Below are 24,287 nucleotides of genomic sequence, written 5' to 3'. Positions count from 1 at the left end.
AGTAGAACAATAGACAAGCTAATGACTAGAAATAGGAGACCAGTGAGTTACCTTTAATATGAGTATGAATGGGAAAAGGCTGGAGACTGGCCTGAATGACCTTCAAGAGGTCTGGTCCTGAAGAGACAACAAGAGACAAAGGAGACAATCACAGCATTTGATGGAGTAGATTAACACAAAACAAGTATAAGTAATTGTACTGTGAGGTATCCACCAAAAAAACAACATAAAAAACTAAAGGACTGCTGCTAATGTGGACTTTGTTTGGAGCAGACCAGTAATGTGTTTCCATGTTGTAAGGCCTGAAATTAATTGTTCAAGAAAGAAGGCCCGGGAGGTGATTGACTAGACAGCATTAGGCACAGCAGACATATTGTGTTTCTATTGTGCTGAAGAAAGCACAAGGTGTGATATTAGAGAACACAGGAACTATCTACTGAGGCCTCATGGGAATGATAAGCTTCATGTGAATTTGATGGTGAAACTTCTAAAAACACAAGATGGCTGAAAACCAGAGGGGGAAATAAACATGTTAATCCCAGAAAGATTTAGGAAAGTGAAAATGAAGATGCAATCCTAGTGTTTACACTAGGACCTGAAGGGAGTGCTAAGATCAGATATGGCGGAAACAATGGAATCGGTGACTTCCTGCTAAAGAAGAACAAATATATTATTACTGAACATCCATGTAAGCTGTCAGTTTATGAAGTGAATAAGGGAGGAGCGATAGCCATGTCAAAGGGGCAAACATGATAGGTGACAATTAGGTGCCAGTGGCATCCCAGTTTATATACAAGTATGGTGGATCAACTTATCAACCCTTTAAAGTTTTTTAATAGATTTAACAAATCTAAATCGTCCATAGTGTATTGTGTTTACTTTTCTTTATCTGTTCCACTTGCTGCAATACATGTTTAGACTACAAGCGCCCTGAGAGGTTCAATGTATGTATGCTGCAAGACTACACTCCGTCCTTATGGCACCTCTGAACCTTGGTAGAGGATGTTGTGATTAGATATTGTGTTTAAAAAAGAACACTGCTACACAGCGAGGAGGAAGACAAGAGATGGAAGGCTTCCTGCACAACAAGTAAGCCAAGTTGTGTGTCAATAGCCATAACGGAATATTAGGAACTGACTAAGTGGAGTGAATATACCAGTAGTTGGTCAAAGGAATACACATCTGTGGGAAAGTGTTTGGAGCCTTATTGACCTCACGGATCAAAATGATCTGCCAGCGGGAGCTCTCAGGAATGGTCAGTGAGAGCTCGTCTGGATGGCATTTTTTTTTTCCTCATTTGAATTCATCTGCCATTGGATTGTGCTTTTAGCATTTGGATGTCTTTGCTGATTGTTCTTCTTGTTTGATCCACTGCACATTCTGGAACTGGAGTTTGATGTAATACAGAAGGTTGTTGTGGTACGAGTTTGTGTTACGTGTTATGTTTTGTGTAAGTGATGTTCCATGAAGTATAAAGAGTTGTTTGTATTGTAGCACATGTTGTTTGGAGTCGCTGTTAGAGGCTGCTGCTTTTATAATGTTGTTGCAGTTTGTGCATAAGAAAATCATAATAAGCATTTTTGAATTTGTGTACAAGTTATTTGGGATGTGTTTGTGTAAAAGTGTGTTTCTGAGATTTGACTGTGTATACATTATCTGTGGTGTATGTGGATCAGGTTTAGGAGCATTTTATATATATATATATATATATACGCCTGGAAGGACCGAGAGGCGGACTATACATACCCCGGGCCACAAGGGGACAACCGCCCTATCTGGGTGAATATAAAAGGGGCCACCTTCCTACAGTCAAGAAGCCAGAGTCGGGTGGAAGAGGACAAAGCTCAAGAGTGAGGAAGAAAGGCGGCCCAGGGACATATAAAGGCCCATGTAATGGTGATTGGTGCAGGGGCACTGTGTGTGTGGGGTGACTTTGTTGTAAATAAACTTTGTGTTTTGTAGAGCTGCTGGTGTCTGTCTCACTATATATATATTGTGGACTAAGCCCTGGACACAGACAGGCAGACATGTTGTTACTCACCACCACACATTTATTTTACAATTAATATTTACAGTCTTAAAGTGCCACACAACCCCAAACTCCTCCAAAGTCCAGGCCTCACACTCTTGCCTTGTGTCTCTTCAGGCTGCCTCCACTCCTCGCCTTCCAGCTTCGTCCTTCTTCCACCCGACTCAAGCCCTGAATGAAGGGAGGCGGCCCCTTTTATAATCACCCAGATGTGCTCCAGGTGATTCTTGGCAATCTTCCACTGACACGCCCCAGTGTGGCGGAAGTGCCGGCTGCATCCCTGGAAGCACTCCGGGTGTCCCTGCTCTTCTTCTCCCCAGCACTTCCTGGTGTGGCGGAAGTGCTGAGGTCCAGGGCTCTCCAGGCATCCGGGCGCCCCCTGGCGGTGACCACGGGCCCCTACAGGGATGAGCTTCCATGCTCTGTACACGTGCCCCCCAAAGAAACCAGGGCAGTTGCCCCCATGTGGTCTGATATATATATATAAATATATTGTGGTGGACAGCTGAGGTCCATGACCGGCCGGGACGCCCCTTCGTTATATGCTCAGCGGGAGCAGTCATGGGCAGTGCAATACCTCCCCCTGAACGCTAGATGGCTGTACCCATGGGTTGGAGCGGTGCCTCGGTTTCCCACAGGGCTCCATGGGAATTGGAGTTGGGTGCAGCCCTGTTGGGTCCTGTAGGCACCGCCAGGGGGTGCTGCAGCTGGAACTCCTGAGCCCTTATGGGCAGTGTTTAGACCACACCCAGAAGTGCAGCCGGAACTTGGCAATTAAGCAACTGGAGCACTTCCGGGTGAACTATAAAAAATGCCATCAGCCACCACTCTGGGAGCCAGAATCGAAAGGAGGAGGATGAGGTTACCTGGGAGGAGTGGTGGAGGAAGAAAAGAGTGCTTTGTTGTGTGTTTTATTTGGTATATTTGTGCTTGGGACTGTGTTGTGCCTGTGGGGATTATGGTGAAGACGTGCCCCACAGGTGAAGAAAAATAAATAGTGTATTTATTTTACGTGTGCCTCCGTGTCCAGTCTGTGTTGGGTCGGTTGCCTATATAGCACCTTTTCACTGTATATATATATGTGACCACAAGGAGGTCATGGGGTATGTTTGGTTGGGAAAAATGTTCGTGATGAAGTGCAGGGCACCTTTTCACTAACAACATTCAGCACACGTCCCCGTACTTATCATCGACAAGATGGCCGCATGTTGCAACAGATGTTAATGGCGGCGCCATCTAGCAGCACGTTTGGTCCCTGTGAATCATCTGAAGAAAGGGAAACCAGGCTGTCTGCCAACAGGAGAAAGGCTGCTGATGCAAGAGCGGATAAAAAATCTCAAGTAAGGGAAACCAAGCTGTCTGCCAAAAAAGAAGGGCTGCTGATGCAAGAGCAGATGAAACATCTGAAGAAAGGGAAGGCAGGCTGTCTGCCAACACAGTACGATTTCAGTGTTGGTCTTTCTGACTGACTGGTGCTATTTGTTCACTTTCCGACGTATTGAAAATAAGGTAAATTCATCTCACTGTGGTGCTTATTCCATACGTTATACCATGTAACACATTATAATTGTCCTGCTTTTCGCTAATATACCCATGCCACCGAAAAAAAGACGTTGAATTGGAAGGGAAGGCAGGCTGTCTTCCAACAGGCGAAGGGCTGCTGATGCAACACGTAGACAAATGCAGCACGATTTAAAAAATATGGCTTTCACATATAACTGACAGGTTGCATATCATGAACATCCTGTTGCTGTTATTGGCTGAATGGATCATATCTGTGTTCATTGTGGAGCTCTAAAATGGAAAGGAGAGTCACTGGGATTGTGTTGCTCAAATGGGAAGGTGAAACTGCCATCTCTACTTCGTCCACCTGCACCTCTACACTCTTTGATGTCCGGATCAACACCAATTTCAAAGCATTTCTTGAACAACATCAGTAAGTACAATTCCTGTTTTCAAATGACTTCTTTTGGTGAAACTAAACAAATACGAGAGGATGGGTTCATGCCCACATTCAAAGTGTAAGGTCAAGTTTACCATACAATAAGATCATTACTTCCATTAACTGAATGGAAGTAATTGAGTTCCTTCAGATCTACTTCATGGGAGATATTTCCACAACAGTGCATCATAGACACTGCAGAATACCGAACGTGAGACTGGACATTGTGATGGATTTAGAACGATTCCTTCATGAGAACAACGCATATGTCACCCTTTTCAAGACTGCACTTGAATGTATGCCAACAGATGATTATAAAGTTGTCAAAAGAGCTGACAAAATGCCACAGGGATAGCATCACCGATGATTCAATGCTCCAACACTTGATGAGGTTGCCATTGTAATGGTAGGCAATGACTTTGGGACACGGGACATTATCTTTGAGAAAAGGAACAGAAGTCTTCAGCATGTGGCAGACACAAACAGGTTGTATGATGCCCTTCAGTATCCACTAATCTTTTGGCAAGGCAAAGATGGGTATTACTTTGGAATTCCAGAAACAGATCCATCTACCGGAAACTCTGGTGCTGGCAAGAAAGTCAGTGCAATGGACTTTTATGCTTACCGACTAATGAGTAGAGTTTCTGAAGAGAATCACATCTTGAAATGCCGGCAACTTTTCCATCAATACATTGTGGACATGTACGCCAAAATCAAAGCGAACGTTTGCTTTACATTAGAATGAATCAAAAGAAGCTGCGAGTGGAAGAGTACATTCACCTTCGAGATGCTGTTTCAAATGATGCTGATCAGAACCAGTTGGGGACAATGGTGATACTGCCTTCAACTGTCACTGGAAGTCCACGACACATGCATGAATATTCTCAAGACGCAATGACATATGTGAGGAAATATGGACGACCAGATTTGTTTATCACATTCACGTGCAATCTAGCCTGGCAGGAAATCAATATACACTTGCATGAAGGTCAATCATGTATTGATCACCATGATCTTCTTGCTCGCATCTTCAAGCAGAAGCTTTCAAAGATGATCAACATGATTACCAAATCACATATCTTTGGAGAAAGACAGTGTTGGATATACTCTATAGAATGGCAAAAGCGTGGACTCCCTCATTCGCATGTGTTGATATGGCTAAAACAGAAAATACGGCCCATTGATATTAACAATGTGATTAGTGCTGAGCTACCAAATCAAGAACTGGATCTTCTCCTATTTGAAATAGTTCGTAAAAACATGATCCACGGCCCATGTGGAAACCTCAACAAACATTCTTCTTGCATGTTTGATGGAAAATGTTTGAAGAAGTATCCCCGAGATCTGCTTCAAGAAACACAGACTGGCCAAGATGGATATTCGCTATACAGATGACAAAAACCAGGTGATGGAGGTTTTACTACTACTATAAAAATGCGCATTGGTGGTGGTTACCAGGAGATTGAGGTGGACAACAGGTGGATTGTTCCCTACAACCCACTTCTATCAAAGATGTTCCAAGCTCATATAAACGTGGAGTGGTGCCATTCTGTGCAATCCATCAAATACATTTGCAAATACGTGAACAAAGGAAGTGATCAAGCAGTATTTGAACTTAAGAAAAATGGTCCTATAGTTGATGAGGTGCAAGCATTTCAACTTGGAAGATACATTAGCAGCAGTGAAGCTGTGTGGAGGACACTTGGTTTTCCTATCCATGAAAGGTTTCCGACAGTTGTGCATCTTAGCATCCATTTGTAAAATGGACAAAGGATGTACTTTCAGCCCGGAAACTCGCAACAGCAGGTACAGGTCCCACCAAAAACAACACTTACAGCATTTTTTGATTTATGCCAACATGATGCATTTACGCAGTCACTTCTCTACTGTGATGTGCCAAAGTATTATACATGGAATGTTCCCAACAAAACATTCCAAAGGCGAAAGCAAGGAAGCAAAGTAGACGGGTATCCAAGAGTGTGGGCTACTGAAGCTTTGGGTCATGTTTACACTGTTCATCCTTCAAATACTGAGTGCTTTTATCTGCGCATGCTGGTCCATGTCGTCAAGGGGCCAACATCTTTTGCATACTTACGGACTGTCAATGGAGTCATGTGTGAAACTTTCAGGGAAGCTTGCGAAAGACGAGGATTGTTGGAAAATGACCAACACTGGGACATGACAATGGCAATGAAGCCACTGCAACACAGTCATCATATAGACTAAGACACATTTTTGCCATATTGCTGACTACCTGCGCACTTGCTAGCCTATTTAAATTATGGGAAAAATACAAAACAGGTCTTAGTGAAGACATTTTAATACAGCTTAGAAGAGAGAATCCTGCTGTGACAGTTGACTTCTATGAAGAGATCTATAACACAGCTCTGACGCTTTTAGAAGACCTGTGCCACTCAATGGCAGGGAAATCCTTACAAGTCCTTGAGTTGCCATCTCCTATCTGAGACTCGGGTGACAACCAACTGTCTTCTGAAATCTTACGCGAAACAAACTATAGATTCGAAGATCTTGAAAAATACATCTCTGAAAATGAGCCACGGGTGGTAAAACATCAGAGAGTTGCTTACAATATCATATTGAATCTCATATATACAAACATAGGATATATTGTTTTCCTTAATGCACATGGTGGAACTGGAAAAAAATTCCCCATCAATCTGATTTTGGCCAAGATTCGTCAGCAAAGGAAGATTGCATTGGCAGTGGCACCTTCAGGTATTGCTTCCACACTCCTTCAAGGAGGGTGAACAGCACATTCAGCGTTGAAGCTGCCACTAAACTTGGCTCATAGTGACAGTCCTGTATGCAATATTAGCAAAGGATCAGGACAAGCCAAAGTGCTTCAAAACTGCAGCATGATCATTTGGGATGAGTGCACAATGGCTCATAGAAAAGCTCTAGAGGCTCTTGACCAAACACTACAAGACCTACGTTCAAACAACTCTTTGATGGGAGGAACTGTTGTTGTTTTAGCTGGTGACTTCCGGCAGACACTTCCTGTTAGTCGAAGATCAACACCTGCTGATGAGCTGAATGCATGTCTTAAAGCATCGCACCTGTGGAAAAACGTCAGAAACATTATGCTCACAACAAAGAGTTCATTTGTGTCGTGACACCTTTTCTGAATTGTTCTCTAAACAATTGCTTATGCTTGGAGATGGGAAGGTTCCTATAGATAGTAACACCGGTCTGATTGAATTTGAAAGATCCTTTTGCAATATTGTTGCAAGTGTTCAGGAGCTACAAGAAAAAGTTTTCCCCAATATTCAAGTGAATTATAAAACACATGAATGGCTATCTCAAAGAGGTATTTTAGCTCCCAAGAATGACAGTGTGAACAAAATAAATATTCACATCCAGCAGATGATTCCTGGCAGCCCTAAAGATTACAAATCTATCGACACTGCCATAGACCCTGCTCAAGCTGTGCTGTTTCCAACAGAGTTTCTGAATTCTTTGGAACTAGCAGGACTTCCCCCGCACAATTTGTGCCTTAAAACTGGAGCACCTATCATGCTACTTCTTAATCTTGATCCTCCAAAACTGTAATGGGACTCGCCTTTGTGTCAAGACTTTCTATCCAAATATTATTGAAGCAATTATCATAACAGGTTGTGCAAGACGTGAAGATGTTTTCATACTAAGAATACCGCTGATTCCGAAATGATTTACCCTTTGATTTCAAACGGCTACAATTTCCTGTTCGTTTGGCTTTTGCTATGTAAATTAATAAGGCTCAAGGGCAATCACTGCAAGTTGCAGGCATCAATTTGGAAAATGCATGCTTTTCACACGGACAACTCTACGTAGCATGTTCTAGAGTGGGCAATCCTCAGAATTTGTTCATTTTTGCACCACAAGGGAAAACAAAAAAATATAGTGTATCCAAAGGCTCTGGAATGACCACTTATATTACCTATTACAATAAAATGTGAATCAGAAAACTGATATATATATCCTGCTCAAAAAAATTACTTTTTCATCAGAGTATAGCATCAAGTCAATGAAATGTCTGGGCTATTGATCTGGTCAGTTAAGTAGCAGAGGGGGTTGTTTATCGGTTTCAGCTGCTTTGGTGTTAATGAAATTAAGAACAGGTGCACTAGAGGGGCAACAATGAGACAACCCCCAAAACAGGAATGAATGGTTTAACAGGTTGAGGCCACTGACATTTTTCCCTCCTCATCTGTTGTCACTTGTTTGCATTTAGCTGTGGTCAGTGTCACTACTGGTAGCATGAGGCCATACCTGGACCCTACAGAGCTGACACAGGTAGTCCAACTTCTCCAGGATGGTACATTACTACGTGCCATTGCCAGAAGGTTTGCTGCGTCTACAGGCACAGTCTCAAGGGCATGGAGGACAATCCAGGAGACAGGCAGTTACTCTAGGAGAGCTGGACAGGGCCGTAAAAGGTCCTTATCCCATCAGCAGGACCAGCAAGGAGGAACAGGATGAGCACTGCTAGAGCATACAAAATGACCTCCAGCAGGCCACTGGTGTGAATATCTCTGACCAAACAATTAGAAACAGACTTCATGAGGGTGGCCTGAGGGCCCAACGTCCTCTAGTCAGCACGACTGGCATTTGCCATAGAATGCCAGAATTATCAGGTCCACCACTGGCATCCTGTGGTTTTCACATATGAAAGCAGGTTCACCAAGTGCACATGTGACAGATGTGAAAGAGTCTGGAGAAGCCGTGGAGAACATTATGCTGCCTGTAACATTGTTCAGCATGACTGGTTTGGAGGTGGGTCAGTGATGGTCTGGGGAGGCATATCCATAGAGGGACTTACAGACCTCTACAGGTTAAACAATGACACCTTGACTGCCATTAGGTATCGGGATGAAATCCTTGGACCCATTTTCAGACTCTATGCAGCTATCAAGTAGGCATCTCCATGTTAGTGGTGGACCTGACAGCACTGTGTCAATAGGCCCACAGACAGTAACATTGTGTTTTGTGTTTCTGTGACCCTCCCTCCATTTCCCTTCGCTGTGTCCACTACATTCAACGGTTCTCTGTCAGGTAATACTCCATTAACTCACCCCATTCTGTCACCTCCTTCAGTATATTTGTCATGTTTGGTGATGGAAATCTCACAAGTTCTTCAGCCAGTGCCTCCCACAGGCTCACCAGTATTGCTTTTTCCATCTTCATTATGTCACTGATGAAGGACTCCACACCTGCTTGACCCTCACATTTTTCTTTGGCTTTGAATCTCTGAAAGACAAGCAAGTGACTAGAGAGTCAGTTTGGAGATGACCACTAGAGGAGAAGACTCAGTGCAGTCAGTCTGGTTTGATGACCACATGATAACAGTAAGCTCCCTTATGGATAGACAGGCCGTTTTGGACAATCATCTTGAGCTCACCATCTATGCTCAGTTTTGTGCTTCACATCCTAAAAGGGAGACATGCCTACCTTGGCCTCATCATTAGTGAACATGTTCTTGGTGACCAGGTTCTGCAGGATACTTGTGATGTCGTATTCAATCACATAGGTCAGATAGGGCTTGTAATATTCTGTGATCTTGAGGAGATCCTCATGAGAGAATGTTTTTATAACTTTAGGAAAGTTCTGCGTCAAACCTGAATTGGAATTAGAAAAAAAAAAATGAAGAGCTGCAGGAATAGTGGAAGCTCAGGGAGGTCACAGGTCAGTCTGACATGATCGCTATCTGGCCTCTATTCACTTAGTAAGTATGTATGAACAGCAGCCATCAAAGTTTATTGTTATCAACCATTTGTTAATTGTACAAGAACTAATGTTTTATATCTTTTTCATAAAGCTCTGCAGAAAGAGATTGCATTTCTTCTTGTTTTCTGACTCTTTTCTCTGGTGTGACACCACCTTCTGTTAAGTAGAACGTGAGAGAGAGAGGTTAGGGGCACGTGTTGATACAGTGCATTGCCGCACCCACCACATGACAAACCAACTCAGGATCCCAGATTAGGACCCGAGTGCAGCCATGCAATTGGTGACACCTCTGCATCACACTAATTCAGACAGAGAGGAACAGTGTGAGTTTTTTTTTATGGTGGCTGGAGTGCCAATTCTGACACCAACCCCCAGGTTTTTCTCTGCAGGTTGGAGGGCCTACTTGCAGGGCTGGATGCAGATTAACGTTATACCCAAGACAGAGCAGTGACAGGTTAAGAGATCTGCTCAGGGGCCAACAGAGTAGAGTCACTTCTGGAACTCCTGAGTCACTATCCCTTCTTTCCATGCAGTAGTGATGACACATAGTAACTAAAGCACCATCTACATACCTGGTGCTTCTAGCATTTCCAATCAGATTTAATCCAAACTCATGACTCTGTTATTCTAGAAATATTGAGCACCCGTTTGACCTTAGCCACAGACCTGGACCAGCCCTTACTAAAGCTTCTTTCTCTGTCTCCTTCTCAAAGTGCTGTTTCACTTCTCCATGTTAACCCCACTGGAGGTCAGTTTGACTGACATCCATTTTACTAACCGAAGGTTGTATACCGGATGTATGGACGCAGGCTCACAGGCTCATGGACGCATCGAAGCGCACGCGCACTGCGACTCAGCGCCCCAGAGTCACATCGAAGCACACGCGCACTGCGATTCAGTGCCCCAGAGTCAAACCCAGCGGCTTCCCAGACTCAAGGGGTGGCGCCCAAACAACACAACACAACCTGTGAACTACACTTCAGGTTCCATATTACTAACCGAAGGTTGTATACCGGATGTACAGACGCAGGATGTACGTACACAGGCTCACAGGCTCATGGACGCATCGAAGTGCACACGCACTGCGACTCAGCGCCCCAGAGTCACATCGAAGCGCACGCACACTGTGACTCAGCGCCCCAGAGTCAAACCCAGCGGCTTTCCAGACTCAATGGGTGGCGCCCAAACAACACAACACAACCTGTGAACTACACTTCAGGTCACAATACCAGATGTACGGACGCAGGATGTACGGACGCAGGCTCATGGGCTCATGGACGCATCGAAGTGCACGCGCACTGTGACTCAGCGCCCCAGAGTCACATCGAAGCACATGCGCACTGCGACTCAGTACCCCAGAGTCAAACCCAGTGGCTTCCCAGAGTCAGTGAGTGGCGCCCAAACAACACAACACAACCTGTGAACTACACTTCAGGTCACAATACAACCCCCGCCCGAACGCGCACACCACCGCATATAAAACCTTCGTTTAGTGATGTTTACGACGGTTGTATATATACATGGACGCCAGACACAACCCATGCCAAAAGCGCGCGCGCACTTGCACAGCGCCCAACAGTCACACCCAGCGGCTTCCCAAAATACAAGTCTTCCCAAAGTCTGTAAGTGGTGCCCAAACAACACAACACAACCTGTAAACTGAACATGACATAAAGCGTGTACGCCAACAAGTTACTATGGTGACATATTTAAACATTGACATAGAGTACCTAGACACCTCATGACTAGCAGAATCGTACATCAACGTCGCCGCCATATTGTGAGTGGCACTGCTGCGGAGTGAAGTAATGAATAATGTGCTGCTTGGGATTGTACAAACCGCTGTACGCTCCAAACCAAATCCCGGGGGATTACATTTCATAGGTAAGGCTGAACAATTGTTTTGGTTATATATGGCCGTTAGGAAATCCCATTGTTTAATTGTTACTTTAGCTAAGCCAGGCTAAGCTAGCAAAGCTATGCATTTAGGTGCTCAAGTGAGCCTCCAAACAACGTGTTGGCTAAACGTATTTAGTCACTATGTGGATTGTTGTTAGCTAGTAACATGTCTCAAACTTGATGATGTTCTTTCTCAAGGAGAACATTTAGGAAACACAGTTTGAAAGTGACAACCATCATTGTATGCTCATGTCTTTAGTTGTGTCTGTCTTCCATAAGCTAAGGCTGCACCATATTGCCAAACTGAATACTCTCATATTACAAGATCTGAGTGAGCGAGAGAGGTATGAACGCAGTCCCCAAAATGTTACGTATATGGGAGGAATGGTTAATAATAATAATTATAATTATTATTATTTAATACTTGCCAGTATTGGTGTATACATGGATATTAATAATTGAATTTAAACGATTCGCCGAAATCTGTTGTATGTGAACGATACTGTCCACCCATCCAAATCCAAACACAGGGTCACGGGGGTCTGCTGGAGCCAATCCCAGCCAACGCAGGGCACAAGGCAGGAACCAATCCCGGGCAGGGTGCCAACCCAGAACGATACTGTTTTATACGTTATTGATATTTCATCAGAATACACGGTTTACACATGTAAATGTATTAGTTTAGATGGCACTTTTGCCACTCACAATAAGGCTCACGTATCGTGTCTACTGGGAAACACAGTGAATGCGGCATCTATCCATATATGCGTATGTATTTAGAACGAGTCATGGTTCCAAACGGAAACAGCTTTACTACAAATGTATTTCTTTCATTAAATGAGAACTTTCCCAGGACACTCCCACCCTCCATGATCTTACATCCCTACATAGATTAGAAGGAACAGAAAGTAATTGCCATTCTTAGATTTGCGATTCTTTAGAGAATCGGGGCTTACTGGTTTTAACTAAAATGAATGAAACATAAAATGATTTGACGGAACATCTTTATACATGGGTTGAAAGCCATTGTCAACGACCCCACCAAACTCTACCCACATATGACCCTTCATTTTACTGTCTCCTTCTACTGGTTCAGCAAGGGTTTCATCTCCTGACCTGGAGAAACAAAATCACCATTTTGAGACTGCAGAAGTTTTACTTAAAAACTACTGTAGACTGCTGTATGTTGCATGTTTTGCTCAGGCAACTAATGATAGAAGAAAAGAAGAAGAAATTGAATTTATATAGCACTTTTCAAGTCACTCAAAGAGCTTTACATGGGGGTAACATTAACCAACACCAGTGTACAGCATTCACCTGGATGATGCAACAGCAGCCATTTTGCAGAGCAAAATATATACTTACAACACATTACCTTCTTTATTTATTCTGCCTTATACAATTTCTTGTATTAGGAATTTGTTAGTTTTCGTATACCCCTTGGGGTCAGAGCGCAGGGTCAGCCATTGTATAGCACCCCTGGAGCAATTACAGGTTAAGGGTCTTGCTCAAGGGCCCAGCAGAGTAGGATCTTTTTTGGCAGTGACTCGAACCGGCAACCTTCTGCATACCAGTGCAGATCCTTAGCCTCAGAGCCACCACTCCACCCTAACCTTTTATGTTATCTTAGTGTATAACTGGGATTATAATCTCTGGTTACAATGACAAGTTTATAAATCAAATGGCAGAAGGGAGTACCTACTACCAAAGTTACTGGATGTGGTATACATGGACACCTTTGACAAGATCAAGTGTCTTCTTTGATCAAAGTCTCTGGAACAAGCTGTCCATCATCAGATTAGTTAGACAATCCTCTGTGTGTAACTTCATGAGGTCTGGAACCCTACATGGGCCATTTGGCATGAAGAACAGACTGTCTAAGGGTGTGTGAGAACAAGAAGATAAGCTACCTGGAACACAAGCTCCCTCTTTTCTTCTCTTGCTGTCCTGCTCAGATGTTTTCTTTGGTGCTCCTCCTATTCACCTTCCCTGTCTTTTTTGAAAAGTATTGCTTAAGCTTTCTGACTTTGAAACAAGACATTTTACTGTTATTAGTATGTTTTAATAAATTTTGCTTTGCTTTTAAATGTATAAACTTTGTACATTTGAAGTGGCTAAAGTAGATAGAGGGCATCTGGTGCAGGAAGACAGACACTTCTTTTTCACCAAGTCAACAGCTGAGGAGAGACCTCTCCAAGACTGAACAGACCAGAAAAGAGTAACACATCATTTGGGTAAGTGAAAATAACCAGTTCCCAAGCACAAAATCGCAAAAAAGTAAAAAGCTCACTAGAAGGGGAAACTGTCAAAGACTGGCTAGTAAAAAAGACAAAAACAGTGGATCTTTATAACCAAAGGGATTTATTTACACACACACAGATAGAACGAATGAACGAACGAAGTAACTAACTAACTAACTAACTAACTAACTAACTAACTAACTAACTAACTAACTAACTAACTAACTAACTAACTAACTAACTAACTAACTAACTAACTTTATCCCCAAGGAGAAATTTGGCTTTTTACATAATTTCTTTTAAATAAATGCATAAATAGGTAGGTAAGTAAGTAAGTAAACAAATAAATATACACACACACTTTTGTCTGAACACACACTGGAATGACTATAAAGCAAGACAATTAAAAAGAAAGAAGTTCTGACTTGGCTGTCACAGTCACAGTGAGGCATTACACAGACATATTGCTGTTGGTATAAAGTACCCCCGTAGTGTTTGTTGACACACTTGTTTTGTTGGCTTAAAGTCCTCAGTGTTGGTGTGTCAGAAAGAGGATATACAGCTTTGTTCATAATAACACTCCATTTAGTTTTAATTTTCTTCTTTGCTATGACCTCCAGGGGGTCTTGAGTGTGTACTTTAACTGAGCTTGGCCTTTTAATTAGCTCCTTGATTCAGTGAGCCTCTCTTGAAGTGATGTTGCCAATCCAGCATACCACACTGGTCATCAAGAGATGTAGAAGATGTGAAGGATGTCACTTCCCACATTAAAGGAATGTGGTCTCCTAAGGAAAAGAGCCTGCTCTGCCCTTTCTTATAAAGTTCCTCTGAGTTCCGAGACCAGTCCAACCTTTCATTAATGTGTGCCCCCAAGTACTTGTAGGAGTGGACCACCTCTGAATCCACTGTAAAGTTCTGAATCTGACTCCCCTACTCTATCTCTTCCCTTGTATCAATACATCCCATTAGTGGAGAATCATCTAAAAATTTGTGCAAGTGATATGACCTGGTGGTATATTTATAGTAAGAAGTGTACAGAGTGAAGAGAGTAGGAGACAGGACTGTTCACTGTGGTGCTCCTGCTCACATCCACATCAGAGACACAGTTCTTGAGTCTCACAAACTGTGGTTTGCCTAACAGATAGTCCACTATCCAGGACACCATAGGCTCTTCCATCTGAATATCTTTGATCTTACGTGTTAATTAGGATGGCTGGGTGCTATTGAAGGAGCTGGAAAAATCAAAAATTCCAATCCTCACAGTGCTGCCAGCAGTGTCCAGGTGAGAATAAGTCTTATGGAGCTGATAGATAATTGTATTTTCCACTCCAGTCTTTGTCTGATAGGCAACATGCAATAAGTCCAGGTGGTCTACCATAAGATAACTCAAATAGCCCAGAACCAGCCTCTCAAAGTTCTTCATGATGTGCGACGTAAGTGCCACTGGTCTGTATTCATTACGTGAAGAGCTGCCTGCCTTCTTTGGAACAATGCAGGATGTTTTCCACAGCAGTGGGACTTTTAAAACCTTAGGGACAGACTGAACAGGTGACCAGAAATTATGGCCAGTCCATTCCAGACATCCTTCATGTTATTCTGAGTGATATTGTTTTCTATTTTACCTTTGTAAGCTTCCTTTCCTTCACTCTGCTTTTTCTTTAGCACACTCTGTACATCCTTCAGAGTCACTCTGTCACCTGATTTGAATGCTGTGCCCACTGTCTTTGTGGGTACCACTGTGTTGACACAGAAGTTAATATAGTCTGTGATGCAGAGGCAGAGTGCCTCAATATTGTCTCCATGTGGCTCACACATCATTTCCCAGTCTGTCATTTGAAATCAGTCATTCATTTCAATTTCAGCTCCACTTCCTCACTATTCTGGTGGTAACAGGTTCCTGTCTAATAACAGGATTGTAGCTGGTGTAGCAGTTGAGGCTTTTATCAACCTCTTGAACCCTCAGGTACCACACCAAACACCGGGTAAAACTCCAATTATTATTTATTTTATGATAATACTGTGCACAAAGCACCCTCCACTCCACACTACACATATAAATCAATAATCAATACAATAAACCAATCCTCCTCTCCCAGATGCGTTGCCACCCTTCCACCCAGCTCAGCTCAACGTCTGGGATTTCCCATAGTCCTTTTATAGTCCTTGACCTGGAAGTGTTTCGCCCTCTCTGTCCACATGACTGGGAACACTTCCAGGTCATATAACAACTCCATTTCTTCACCCCGGAAGCACGCCGTTCCTTCCGGTCATGTGTTCATGACGGACTTCCGGGTTATAGGGCACATAGCAGTCTGAGAGCCTCCCCACAGTGGCTCCCGGTGGCCCCCATGGTATCCTGCAGGGCTGCGCATACCAAACTACAAGGTTCATAAGGCCCTGCTTGAATTTGTGGAGCCTCCATGCTGTTGGGAGAGCTCCACCTGGTGGCCTGGAGGTGTTGGCCGGAATATATGGCCGGCAATCCCTCACACTGGGAATAAGATGACTCAGATTGTGGTCAGATTTGCCTAAGGGAGTCAGTAGATTACATTTAAAGGCATCTTTAACATTTGAATACAGCAGGTCCAGCTGATTTCTTCAAGTGGAACAGGTCACAAACTGATAGAAATTTCTTATCATTCGTTCCAAAGTCACATGGCTGAAGTCATCACATATTATAGTTGCAGAGTCAGAGTGACTCATCACTCATTGGCGACAGAATGAATCATTTCTGGTGCTAGGTGTCCATTTTAAGAGGGTGGAATATAAACATTACCAAGGATGATGTCATTTATCTCCCTGAGCAAATAATGTGGATGAATTCCGACGACCAGAATATCTATGTCTGAATTACAAACTGTAGTTTTAACTGTAATCTGCTCCCTTTTACACCATTCCTCATTCACACAGATGACCAGTCCCTCTCCTGTCTTTTATAACACACCACAATGAGTCTCTGTTTGCTTGAAGAGGATGAAATCCATTTAGCATTTAAACAGTGTCAGGTGTACCAGGTGTAAGCCAGCTCTCTGTAAAGCACAAAATGCCTCTGTACTTGTATCCTCCATGACCCATTATAAGCTCAGACAGTTCATCCATCTTATTTGACAGCAATCAAACATTTCCCATTACAATAGATGGTTGACCAGCTCTAATATGTTTCTGCCTTGTTTTTACTCACACACCATCACATCGCCCTCTGTCTGTGGACAAGCAGCTCCTGTGGTTAACTGTAACTGAGCTGCTTAGACACTCACAATCGCAGTGCAAGTACATGATTTTGGTAGTATTTAATATACCCCATTTTTATTTCCTTAGTGTCTCTTATGTTTCAAGGTGCTGTAGGTATAAGGCAGCCTTCAAGTCCTGTTCGCAACTACATCCAAGTTCTCAGCCCATTTGAAGTGCAGGCTTGATAAGCTGCATTTGCATGCATTGCAGTTTGTGGGTAAATTTAAAATCCATTTAAAATCCATTTACAATGACAAGCCAGATCAATTCTAATTTTATATAAGACTAGTAACTTATAATTAAGTTCAGAACTAGTAAAGAAGTTAATAAAAATGTAAATAAAGGTAAATAAACTATCAAATAAGTTCAGAAAGAAGAAAAACAGTGAGAAATATGGAACTTTTGTAAAAAGGCCGCTGCTTGTACAGTGCACAGAGCAGTGGCCAGCTAAAAGCTATCCCTGTCGTGGCGAAAAATTGTCACCAGAAGGCTTTTTACCTGAAATGAAGGCTATTAGGAGTCTCGGGATAGGCAAACAGAATCTATAGTTTATTGCAATAAAATAACCATAATAATAACACGGACTCAACCCAATACGGCCAAATTGAGCTGAGCCCCGAACAGTTCAGGACTCCAAACTTATATAGTCATTTCTTATCACTCCGACCTCGCTCAGATTTGCTCATTTGCTGTTTTCTCTGACTCCCCTCTGCACCTACCCAGCCAATACCTCGAGTTCCCATGGGAACCATTATTATCTCCTGACTTCCCTGCAGCTGCACCCCGGTATTTCTACTGTCTGTTGTTAATTTCACTTTCTGTTTTGCTCATTTCTATTGGTTCTCGGCCAGGCAGAAGTTCCTTCTTCCATGTTTGGGCTTTTCTTATCACTTCCCCTTCCTTGGCTCGCATGCTAGTTTATACTTGGCATCTTAAAGCTAAGCTTTAATTAAAAAGAAATATGGTATGTGCTCTTATTTAATCATTGTGTGGCAGTCCTGACTTGATTTACATTAAATATCTGCACTAAGGTTAAATGCTAGTATAATTTTCTAAACTTATTTATGCTAGAATATATTTTGTTATTTTCCATACATTACATCATCTCTGACCTTGGCAGCAATGCCTTTTGCTATTTCTGCTGACTCACTATTCCAGCTGGTTTCTCACGTGCCTACCAGGACCATTTTTCTATATTTTGTTACTTGTATTGCTCCTTGTTTTCTGGCCTCCACGAGAACAGGTGTTCTCACCTCCTTATCCTGTCCTTGGTTAGTTTCTGTACGTCATTCTTGTCCTGTTCTGTTCTTCCTTTCCCACACTAGCAATTCTGCTTCAAGCTTAAAAAATAATGCAATATGACTGATTTTTTAGTTAACCATTTGCTTGACCTATCATATTTGCTTAACATGCTAATTTATGCTTAATCTAATATTTTAGAAGCTGTTAATTACTTTTATGTCTATTTATGCTAATACTGCTAATACATAAATTTTTTATCTTCCATATTCCTCCCTTTGAGGCTTATTTAAGCCTCACCACCTAATCTGAAATTCCAAAAGAAAGGTAGGGGATGTCGGTTCAAATCTTCATCAGAGCCTAATACAGACACCTTACAGTTCTTCTCAATCATCAACACCAGTACCTCTCCTCTGGTGGCACAGGAGCCAAACATCTCCCCCATCAATCAACAGAGAGGAGTAAAAGACTTCCTGGCCCTATCCTTACAGTCAATATGTGCCTAATCAATCATAAGTGCAGATAAAATGGAATAACAAGGGAATATAACATAATCCATGATGGTTACAAGAAAATAATACAGAAGGCTTAAAATAATAAAACAATTGTCCATAATAAGGGCTTTTCCTTCGCTTGGAGAAATATACAGTGAAATAGCATTTATCTTCAACCCAGGTACTTTGCGTACTGTAAAGGGTCACCTCCCTGTGAAGCGGTTACCAGCACTTCACTCAGGGAGCCTTTTGGTTTAGTATTTCATTATCCACATTGTCATCAAGAAGAGAATCAAAATCTGTAGCTGAAGATGTCCATGGTTCAAGAACTTGAATGTACACTTGTTTGACAGTAATTATGATAACAATTATTTAGAAAACTGTCAATAAGCAGAAAAATACCATTCAAGGACACAATAATGCAATCAAGAGAGTAATTCCTGCTTTGACAAACATGGGTCCCCATGTCCCTAGGTTCAAATGAAGCCAATACTAAGTATACTAGTCTTACCTTTTGTTTCTAAGATGAGTTTACACTAAACACATAATGTCAGAATTGTCCCAATTCCTACATATGGTGAAATAACTATTTAATATACCTTGTTCTGTATGTTCATCTACAATCAGACCTGTCAATAACACTGTTGGTGGCGGCACAGATAGCATAAACATTTATCTTAAAAAACTCTAAATTTCCCAGTTTTATTTTGCCACTGATGTGCTCAATAATGATCAGAGATAAAGTCCTTACACACCTCACCATGTTCACATCCTAACACATTCATTCATAAAGATACCCAAATATACACCCAGTTGTGGTCTCAATCTTGAACCACCTTTATAATATTAATGCAGTTATTCTGTGGACAGTAGGTGTCAATCCTCCTTTTGGAAGATGTCAGCACTACTTTCCAAAATGCAAGTCACTGGGTCATCTCTGAGGTCACATTCAAATTTCAAGGGATATACCCAAGCTTCTCATTGAGGGTTCAAATCTTCTGTTACCAGTAGAGCGTTTCAAGCTTTTATCTGGACTTTTATTTCACAGACCACACATTTACCACCATATGTATAAGACACTCCATCTCCTATGGGCCAAATTATTACTTCATTATCCCCCACGCTGCTTGCACTTTTTAAATTCCTCTATTATATCTGATTTTAATACCATTTTCTCTAGTCTTTATGTGCATGGCCAAAATAATGGTATCGATGATTCTGTCATAAAATTTAATTCTTCCTGTAAAACGGTTTTAGACTCAATTGCTCCACCCAAGATATGCAGTAAGAAGGGAAGACCTGCTCCCTGGCTAAATGAAAATACACGATCACTGCGCGGTGCCTGTCGAACTGCTGAACGATGTTGGAAAAAAGATGGACTAAATGTCTCTAAACAGATTTTTAGGACATCTCTTTTCAATTTCCAGGCTGAAGTTAAGAAAACGAAACAAGGCTTCTTTGCTGATTTAGTATCCCGTCATTCAAAGAATCCTAGGGTCTTATTTAATTCAATTAATGCGGCCATTCATCCTCACTCTGCGATGGGATTAAATAGCATTGTTCATTCATGTGAGTAGTTTCTATCATTCTTTGTTAGCAAAATCGATACTATCCGCCATGGCATTGTTAAAACCGGGTTATGAACTTTCTACTGTTAATCATGACATTGTCTTAGAATCCTTTGATCTAGTCTCACTTTCACAGCTAAAAAGAACTATTGACACCCTTAAACCAGCTCTCAGTCCTCTCGATATTGTACCACCACGTCTCTTAGTGGAAGCCTTTGATGTGTTGGGCCCATCCTTATTAGCCATCATCAATGATTCTATTAGTTCGGGAGTTGTGCCCTCATTTTTTTAAACATGCTGCAGTCCGTCCCCATCTAAAAAAGGAAGAATTAGATCCTGGAGTTTTAGCCAATTTTCATCCAATTTTCCAACTGCCGTTTCTGGCTAAAATTCTAGAAAGAATTATTTATAATTAATTGGTTGATCACCTTAACTCCAATAATTTATTTGAGATCTACCAATCTGGCTTTAGACGTTATCATAGTGTTGAAACGGCACTCCTGAAAGTGTTCAATGACATCTCTCTTATTACTGACTCAGGTGATGCGGCAGTCCTTCTCCTCCTTGACCTGACTGCTGCCTTTGACACCATTGACCATGAAATATTGCTGATGCTGCTTAAACATCTTGTTGGGCTTAAAGGGGCTGCTCTTAACTGGTTCAGGTCATATTTAATTGGTAGACACTTTTCAGTGACTTTTAATTCCTCTTTTTCATCTACTGCTCCTCTTAAATATGGTGTTCCTCAGGGATCCATTTTGGGCATTTTATTCTCCATATACCTTCATCCTATTAGAGCTATTTTTAGGAAATTTAACATTTCTTTTCACTGCTATGCTGATGATACTCAGATTTATATTCCTGTCTGAAACTCTGCAACAAATCAACTCCACAACTGTCTGTCTGAACTAAGATCCTGGATGGCTAATAATTTTCTTGGATCTGAATCAAAATAAAACGGAGGTGCTTATAGTGGGTCCATCAGCTAAAGCCCAAATTGGTCTTGGACTTCTCAGCTTTTTCTCTGTCTTTTCCCAACCTCAAGTCTTAATCTTTGACAGTAACCTCTCTTTTGAGAAACAAGTAAATTCTGTAGTCAAGAGTTGCTTTTTTCAACTTCGTCTATTAGATAAGATAAAGCCTTTTTTATCTTCTAGGGATCTTGAGATAGCTACTCATGCTTTTATTTTTTCTCGCCTCAATTACTGCAACTCGCTGTATTCTGGGATTAACAAATCTCTGATACGCAGGTTACAGTTGGTCCAAAATGCTGCCACTTGCTTTCTGGTTGGGGCAAGAAAGTACGACTCTGTTTCTCCTGTTTTAGCTTCTTTACACTGGCTGCCTGTCAGTTTTCGAATTGATTTTAAAATCTTGCTGCTAGTTTTTAAATCTTTACATGGGTTCACTCCTGCCTATTTATCTGAATTGTGTGTTTTACACCAGCCATCCAGAGTGCTTAGATCTCCTGATCAGTTGTCTCTCATTGTCCCTCGTACCAAGTGTATAACCAAGGGGGACAGACAGGGCTTTTACAGTTGCTGCTCCTCGCCTGTGGAACTCTTTACCTCATCATATAAAGGAGTCGTCTACAATTCAAAACAAGATTAAAGACTCATTTCTATTCACTTGCATTCCGTGACCTTCAGTAATACTGATGGTTTTCTCTTTGTGATTATATAACATTACTTCTATTTATTATGTATCTAATTTTATGTTCATATATTTTATTTCTATTTATGTTTTTATGTTAATTTGTTTTATTTTTCTTTTATTCTATAATTGTAAAACACTTTGGCCACAGCATTACTATGTTGTTTTAAATGTGCTATATAAATAAATTGACATTGACATTGACATTGAATTGCCCCCTGGCTACCCCATGTTCAATGGACACTTGCAGTCTTCCATTTTAATGGCTTTTTTGACTGATTTTTTTCCCATGCTGCCAGTACTGGTGGTGAATAGGCATGATGGTTAGGGTTTTGGTCACAAAATTTTATATATGTAGCTTCCTGCCTGCCTAATGCCAGGAATCCTGCCGACAATGCCAATTGTGACCACAAGGAAGCACAGCTAAGCCCCAAACCCCAGATACTATCAAATAGAGTCACTTTATTTGACACAAAATACCTTATATATAGACATAACCACAGATTGCACAGTCAAAGAAATTCACAGTTTCTTTCCTCTCTTTCCACTTTTCTCATTAAGCTTAATCTTCTGCCTCCCAGCTCTGTGGCATCCAGGCTCCTTTTATTTCAGACCAGGGTACTTCTGATGCTATGACATAGAATGGCTGAAGCATTTCTGGGCTATGCAGAAGCTCATCAAAGAAGGGAGAATTTCTCTTGGCAGCACCCATGGACACCAACAGGGTTGTTATTCCAGATTACAGGTATCATGGAACCCTGCATATGTCCAAACTGGGACCATATCAGAATGGTACTGCCACCTCTTTTGCTGGGGAATATTGTCACAATCTATTGGTTATGATACTGCCTCAACTAGGATAGGATGAGTTAATCAGGTTGCATCTCCAATGATGTGGCCCATCCATTATGACCTCCTGGCTGGGTAAGGCATCATTTTCCATCTAAGTCGGGATGCCAGTCCATCCATTCAGGCACTTATTATATAAATGGAAAGAATTACAAGGGAGAACCACCTGCAGCTCAACATCAGCAAGACTCAATGCTTGAAGTGGGCACTGAGTCTGGTACTCTGTGTTGAAAATGGAAGTACTTTTTTCCATTTTCAACACACGGTACCTACACCTCTACAAGAATCTTTGAGCCCTTCTCCACTCCCTTGTTTCTACAGTGTTGATGTATCTCAGCATTTGAATGTCTCCTTATCGCAATAAATAGATTATCACCAGTAATTTGCTTCTACTTCAAGCACTGACAAGACTAAAGAGTTGGAATGTTATGCGTACAGTAGAACCTCTGGTCACAACGTTTCCGAACACGTACAAATCGGGTTACGATCAAAAAGTTTGCCAAAATTTCACATCTGTTTACAACCACACACTCTGGTGGTGAACAAAAACACTTGCGGCCAGTTTCCCTTTCGGTTCGTAAGCGCCAATGATTTTCCATTCTCTGTTTCCCGTTTCCTCCACTAGAACTTGACTCATGCAAGGTTATTTTTCTTGGTTGTTTGGGGTTAGTTTTTTGTATAAATTAAGGATTTTTCAAACTTTAATTTGTTTCCCTGTGCTTAAAATTCATAAAAAAAGTGTTTACAGCAAGCGGTTCGTAAAGGTCTTGTACGAACAGTTCGTAAGGGTCTAGCATGAACTCTTGCAATGTTAGTTTTCTCTGTTGTTCATGGTTTTCTCAGTGTTATTCAATGTTTTACATTTAGTTTACTATTACATTGTGCATTCTATGGTATAATTAATTATTTCTGTGCTTAAAAATCTTAACAAAAAACATTTACATACAGTTCGTATCATTTTCTGAGAACACTTAACAATTCAAAGTATTTTCACCTCCTGCTATGTGTTTATTTCACTTATTAGCTGAGTTTATTTCACCTTCAGTTTTTAGATGGTTTTAGAGTTCTGAGTTTGCCAGCATAAACAGAAACATTTACATCACCTCAAACACTCTTGACGTTAGTCAGCTGCTGACTGCTGAGTGTTAACCACTTACTTTGTATTCATTTATCAGTTTTGCTGATTGCTTCTGCAGTCTCCCACTTCCTGTGTTGTCTCTCTGCACCACTCCTGCCAAAGCACTTTATTTTATTTATTACTTCTCCCCTTTAAACACGAATAATTAATTTCACCAATCAATGTCCACACTAATTCATCTAAGTCAGCGCTCACTGATCAGCTGATATGAGGACCACTTGAGCCCACACACACTTTAATGTCATAGGAGCTTATTGGTGGAGCAGATCAGGAGAAAGCAC

General features: G+C 41.6%; 1 protein-coding gene across 1 annotated transcript in view; it reads right to left on the bottom strand.

The window, feature by feature from the left end:
* Positions 1-24,287, bottom strand: part of LOC114668277 (uncharacterized) — a 555,445-nt gene that overhangs the window by 196,092 nt on the left and 335,066 nt on the right. Inside the window, exons 4-5 of the mRNA XM_051935131.1 lie at positions 9,044-9,218; positions 52-117 (exon numbers count right to left, since the gene is read on the bottom strand). Of these exons, the coding sequence (XP_051791091.1) occupies positions 52-117; positions 9,044-9,218 (241 nt within the window). The remainder of the gene's footprint in view (positions 1-51; positions 118-9,043; positions 9,219-24,287) is intronic.

The sequence above is a fragment of the Erpetoichthys calabaricus genome, chromosome 1 (genome assembly GCF_900747795.2).
Source record: "Erpetoichthys calabaricus chromosome 1, fErpCal1.3, whole genome shotgun sequence".
Taxonomy (NCBI): domain Eukaryota; kingdom Metazoa; phylum Chordata; class Cladistia; order Polypteriformes; family Polypteridae; genus Erpetoichthys; species Erpetoichthys calabaricus.
Note: the sequence above shows the minus strand (reverse complement) of the source record. Positions and strands in the feature narration are given on the sequence as shown.